At 35.8% G+C, this 6452-nt stretch overlaps 1 protein-coding gene across 1 annotated transcript in view; it reads left to right on the forward strand.

The window, feature by feature from the left end:
* Window positions 1-2983, forward strand: part of LOC109858039 (unconventional myosin-IXb) — an 18971-nt gene extending 15988 nt beyond the window's left edge. The window contains exons 15-17 of the mRNA XM_020434914.1: window positions 136-411; window positions 708-807; window positions 1259-2983. Coding sequence (XP_020290503.1) covers window positions 136-411; window positions 708-807; window positions 1259-1416 — 534 coding nt within the window. The 3' untranslated portion in view covers window positions 1417-2983. The remainder of the gene's footprint in view (window positions 1-135; window positions 412-707; window positions 808-1258) is intronic.
* Window positions 2984-6452: the final 3469 nt, after the last annotated feature.

A 6452-nucleotide genomic window follows, 5' to 3' on the forward strand; every position in this document is an offset into this window, starting at 1 on the left:
TATAAAGTGTTTTGCGATGTATTAACTATTTTTTGTATAAACAAAAAGACTTGCTGGAAATTTTTTTATCATCCTGAAAAATTGAAAATGATGACAAATAATTTTTGCAATCAATAAATTGTTTTTTGCTTCCAGGCTACGTGGAGGGGATGGCGGGTACGGAAGAGATGGCCTGTGAGAAGGACAACCCTAGGAGTAACGTCCGGCATAGGACAGAAGAAACCTCAACAACCACCTACCGGAACCAATACTGGAACCGTCCAGAGGAATGTCACCGCTGGCGCGGGAACTGGTACTGGCACTCGTCCAAGACCACAACCGATCGCTGGCACACCCCCGCCCGATCCTTCGGAGAAATGCGCCGACCAGAAGATGATCCAGCAAACTTGTACACTTTTCGGATTAGATTTGGTGAGCTCGCGTGAGAGACACTATTTTTCTTCTAAAGAAAAGAGACGATTTCGAAGTGTTAAAGTAACAAAACAGAATATACGGAATTTCATTTTTCCTTTCCTTTAAATCTTTCTCTCTCTCTCTATCTCTCTCTCTTTGACGCTTCTCTCTAAACCCACAAACCGCTTTAAAAAATATTGATGACATGTACATTATATAATTTAGTATGTTTTAGTATTTTAAATAAAAACTAACTTTTTCACACACGGAACAAATTTTCTGCTCTAATATAATCTTTCTTTTGTCATACATAGGAGCGGCCACCGCCTGTCCCACCTAGCAGATCCTACACCGTGACCGGAAACACAAAGCTTGGTTACCCGCAAACCAGGATTATGAAAATGCCTTTCCCAGGTAGGAAATGTTATTTAAAATAATTGTTCTTGCAAAAACATACTAATAGCATTAATATGAAGCAAAGACGAGAGAAAGAGAGAGAGAGAAAAGCGTGTATATAAGGTAGAAAAAAAGTTAGAGAAAAAATAACATTTTAATAAGTATATATTACTTTTTTATTCAAGTACTAAAATCATATATCCTTTTTTTGGGATACAAGTCGAAATTATAATAGTAATATTTCTAACTTATCTTTTTATATACACATTGATAAAAAAAAAACATTGATAAAAATATTAATTAATTATTCAAAACATTTATTTCTTCGAAAATGTCAAAAAAACAAATTACATATTTTCGAACATAGTTGTGTCGAATATTTGAAATATATTATATTATCTCTGCGTTGTTACATATTGCGAAATTGTCTCTCTCTTTCTGAATTTCATTTAATATTTATCTTTTTCAGAAGAGGGCGAAGGCGAGATGGTCTTGTTAAAAGGAGAGACGGTTTTGGTCGTGGGTGCGTCTCCCAGACGAGGTCATCTACTCGTAGAACACAATAATACTACGTTACATGTGCCGTATCAATTTTTGGAATTGAAACCTTGTAACATTAATGTTTAACGATATCGCGCTAGTTTATTCGATTATTCCATTATGTAAGAAAAAAAAACTATAATTTTGTTTTTTTTTTATTTTGTTTTAAAAAGTTTATATTTAAAACTAACGTATAAAATTTAATTCGAAGAGTCTTTCATAAAACTTAAGAAAACCGAGCGTCGGAAGACGATAAATCGAAAGTGAAATGAAAAAAAGTACATGAAAAATAGTTAAGTAATAATTTTCGGTTTTTCGGTCACGCGCGCGCGCGTGAAGTATTTCGAATTTAACGATAAACGTTATACTCTTTCCGCGAGGGGTCTCGATCACCTCTGTGTGTCGTCTATCGTCTGCCAATTAATTGCCATAAGACCCGTCTCGGGAGTAGCGCCGACAAAAGTTAGGGTAGGGTGATTAGTATTAAGAGAGCGCCGGCGGCATCACTCGCGGTGAAGTCTCAGCTCTAAAGGACAATGAACTTCGTCCTCTAATTAATTACACCTCCCGTTAAACGAGCTTAACGCGGAAGTCACCGCGGCCGTGCTTATCGCTCATTTCAGACACGGCATACTGACTTACCTTAAGCTTACGTTTCGTCTTCCATGTAGATAAGGTCCTCGCAAAGAAGTCCTCCACTTGCTTGAGATAAGAAAAATGCGAGTCGAAAAAAAAACGCGAACAACAATAAATTGGAGTGAAAAAGCAGCAAAAAAAAAAACAAACCAGGTCAGCAATCGAGTAAAAAACACAGCTTGTTGATAGATACAATATCGAGTCATTCGTCACTCAAATAATTGACTTTGCGTTTTGTAAAAAACAATAATTGTTCTTTAAGAATCACTTAAAAAAAAAAAAAAAAAAACATTGCGTTACTTTCACCAAATGTTCACAAACATAATTATAAACTTATTTATAAAAGTACATATATATTTTTGCAAATATAATGAATATTCAAACGTTTCTCTCAAGCGGGATTATACACACGCGCATCTATGCGTATTTTATATATCACATATGTATATATGTTCTATTATATATACACACATGATATAGAACATAATAGAGAACATGAAACTATGGATAATTCTTACCAACAGTATTTGCTTGTTTACTCTGAATTCTTAGTGCCAATTAGAGAGAATTATTGCCGCGCAATATGATAATATATCTGTATCATAAGATTCGTACTAGTTCACGAGTATATATATATATATACATATATATACGATAGAAACATAGTGTGTCATATGGTATTTGGATGTTATCGTTAGAAGACTTCGCGCTTTGTAGATATATATATCCATAAATTCTCGAACTCTCGATTCGACAGAAATCGAAGTCAGGAGAAGAAGACTAAATTAGGATATACAAATACACATACAAATATTTAATCGATTTTAATCAAGAGAATAATATCTTAATATTCAGTTCTTGTCGCAAGAATACGAAGAAAAAAACTGTATATACGTAAAAAGTTTGAAACTCACACCAAAAGAGTGAGATTTCGGAACATTTATAATGCATATGTATACATACATACACACACATGTATGAATAATTTTGTATAAGCGTCGTGAGAAATACAAATTATATTGCGCACCTTTGGAAAAAAAGAGAGCAATTATATATTAATTATATATATTATTGTGTACGATTTTTTGTTTTCCTTTTCATTTCTTCCCGCATGACTTTTATTTTTAATATATTAGGTCTACCGGAAAGTTCTGTCCGTTTTTGGAATAAAACAAAATACAAATTTTTCTTACCGTCAATAAACTTTATTAAATAATATAATTGTCAGAAATTAATTAATAATTTCTTGCCAGCGTGAGGGCAATTTGTATATCCCATTTTTGAAAAATTTTAAGAAAAATTTGTATTTTGTTTTATTCCAAAAACGGACAGAACTTTCCGGTAGACCTAATATTACTAATAAAGTAACAGAGGTGATCCTCCTCAGGTTCAGTTATATTAAAAAATTCTTGATTGTAAAAGGAGGCGTTTCTGAACAAATTGCAGGAAGTTATCCACAATGAATATATATCTTCTATTAAGAACAAACGTTTCAACTATTTATTCATAGTCATCCTCAGTGTTCTTGAATTCAACCATTGCTAAATATTACACAGTTGTAATCTTGGTTGTTACTTCAAAACCAGTTTTGTGCATTACTTCCTGCAATTTGTTCAGAAACGCCTCCTTTCACAATCAAGAATTTTTTAAATATTAGGTCTACCGGAAAGTTCTGTCCGTTTTTGGAATCAAACAAAATACAAATTTTTCTTAAAATTTTTCAAAAATGGGATATACAAATTTCTCTCACGCTGGCAAGAAATTATTCATAATTTCTGGCAATTATATTATTTAAAATAAAGTTTATTGACGGTAAGAAAAATTGGTATTTTGTTTTATTCCAAAAAACGGACAGAACTTTCCGGTAGACCTAATATAACAGCGAAATTGAATTGAAAAACGTACAAAAAAGTACTTCGCAAACGTACGTACGGAAGCGCACAATTGGATCTCTTGTAACCTAAGAGAGTGTAATAGCGCAAAGGACTGGAAAATATATATATAAACCCGTGGAATATACTAGTGGTTCAAGAAACCGGAAATCTCCGTGATGTCGCGCGGTTGTGTTTTGAGTTTGCCTGTACTGTCGGAATGCACTGGCTTTGACGCGACCGCTAAACACGTACACCGCGGAATTCATCTCACGCACCGGGAGAATTTTATAGCGAGACGTGAGATGCGGAGGAGAAGAGTTTCGCGTTTCTCTCTCTCTCTCTCTCTCTCTCTCTCTCTCTCTCTCTCTCTCTCTTTCGCGAAAGAGAGCTTGCGTTCTTATATAAAGCAAACAGATCTTTAAACTCTGGCCTCGCGACGTTTGAACCGGAGCGTTTACCGGAAAGTGGTAAAATTCAGAGTTCTTTTGCGACTACGACAATCGTATCAGAAGAGCGAACGCGTATTATATGAATGTATAACAATATTGGTTGAACTTCGGAAGCTCACGAAAATAACAACGCAACTAAAATTATACGGAATTACGATAAACGTATGCGAGTGATTACTATTTTTGAAAAAAAAAAAACGTGATTTTTCGCAATACGTCGAGGAATTATTTGTTTTACTCTAGAGGGAAAAGAAAATACGACGAAATTGCTACTCGTGATATTTTGATACAGTGCGATCATATATCTTTATTGAAATTAAATCTAAATTTCGGGTCTCGCGCGCAATCTCTAGCCGATTCGAAAATTTGAATTATTTAAAATTTTGCTCGAATAATATCGCAATAAATGAATCGATGTGTGTTGCATCGCCGCGGGTGAGGAAGAGAATCTCTCGCAGAGAGAAAGCAAGGGAGCGACGAAGCCCGAGGAGGTTTGCGAGAGAGAAAGAGAGAGAGAGAGAGATCGTGTGTTCTATATATCTACGTCGGAAGGGAGACTGAGCCCGCGTGAACCCACGTACAATACGGATATGTGTTCCTTCGCTCTGTGAAAGCTACGGAGATAACGATATTGAATCGCAATGCTTCGGACGTCGTCGTTCGACCGTCGCGATCCAGTCGAATGCGCCCGACTGACCCGCTTCCAGCGTTGTCGAAGAAATCTTCGAGAAAATCTTAGCAAGGGAGGGCGGCGTCACGCGCGATCGGCCCTGACACCTTAGGTGTGCGCGGCAGAAACGATGAGAAATCAATTGAAGACATAAGCCAGAAAAGCACATAAAAAAAAAAAAAAAAAAAACAACCAATCATAGACCGGCATTCTAAAACAAATGTCGCAGATTGGCTGATTCTCCCAATGCTCAAGTCTCGGAATGCTTTTTCACGCATTTCCGATTACACACGGAAAGCAGTTTGAGATAACATTTTTCAACTCCGCAATCTCTCTCGTTACATTTGAATTCGTCAGATTATCAGATTTAAAATCGTCAATTGTGCGCGCATGCGCGGAATCAAAAATATAAATTTTTGTGACTCTTTTTGTAAGTCCGTTTCAACGTTCTCTCTTACGTACGTTTTTGTTGCGCGCGTGTTTTTTGTTTAAATAAAACAACTTACTTACGCCTTTTTATTATTTGAATGTATATTTTTTTAATCAAAATTTTTGAGCGAACGATATATGTTTGTATTATTTTGACCATTATTTATTTCACCATCAGCCGCAACTATCACGCGACTGCAACGGACAGCTTAAGCTGTGCAACGAGCAGCAGCAGGTGCATCGCCTTTCATCTTTAATAACCAATCCGCGCAGCCGTCAGAGCTTTCGAACTTGCCACAAAAGCTCGGTTGTTCTGCTGAACGTTGGGGAGAAGTAAGAACGAATTCGCGGATCGATAAACGTCCACGAATCTCTTCCTCTCTCTCTCTCAGTCTCTCTCTCTCTCTTTCACTCTTCACGCGCGCGAGACTCCGCCAATCGAAAACCACGATGCATAATATCGCGAATATTAAATTTCTCACCACGTCTTCTTCATCTTTCCTCTTCCCACGCATCTATCGCCGCTTTTCACTTGAATTGCAGTTTTTTTTTCTTTCTTTTTTTTTTTTTTAATATATATTTCTCAACAAATATCAGTCGTTGATGTCAGGTTGGTTCGTGAGTGTTTACGAGCGCGAAGAAAAGCTCGCGAGTATGTTTACGAGCGCCACAAATTTATAAAAAAATAAAATAAAATAAAATAAAACTAAAGAATAATCATGTCTTTGCGAATAACGTAATTACATTTTAAATAATAATGAATTTTGGCTATTGAAGCAGTAACACTGTTGTTGGAGTGTATATATTAAAATCCGTTTATTAACAATTAATAGTAAATAGCATGAACGCTTTCGACCCTTGTATTAGGTCCTTTTCAAATGCATTTAAATTTCTTAGATAGAAAACTGACTCAGTCGCGATTTCACCTTTGTAAAGTGTTGGTCGGGATGGCTAGTGCTGATATCCTTGATCAACATTGAGCGACGTTTTCTATCTAAGAAATTTAAATGCATTTGAAAAGGACCTAATACAAGGGTCGAAAGCGTTCATGCTATTTACTATTAA

Source organism: Pseudomyrmex gracilis, unplaced genomic scaffold (assembly GCF_002006095.1).
Source record: "Pseudomyrmex gracilis isolate BER0280 unplaced genomic scaffold, ASM200609v1 scaffold_182, whole genome shotgun sequence".
In the NCBI taxonomy this organism is placed as follows: domain Eukaryota; kingdom Metazoa; phylum Arthropoda; class Insecta; order Hymenoptera; family Formicidae; genus Pseudomyrmex; species Pseudomyrmex gracilis.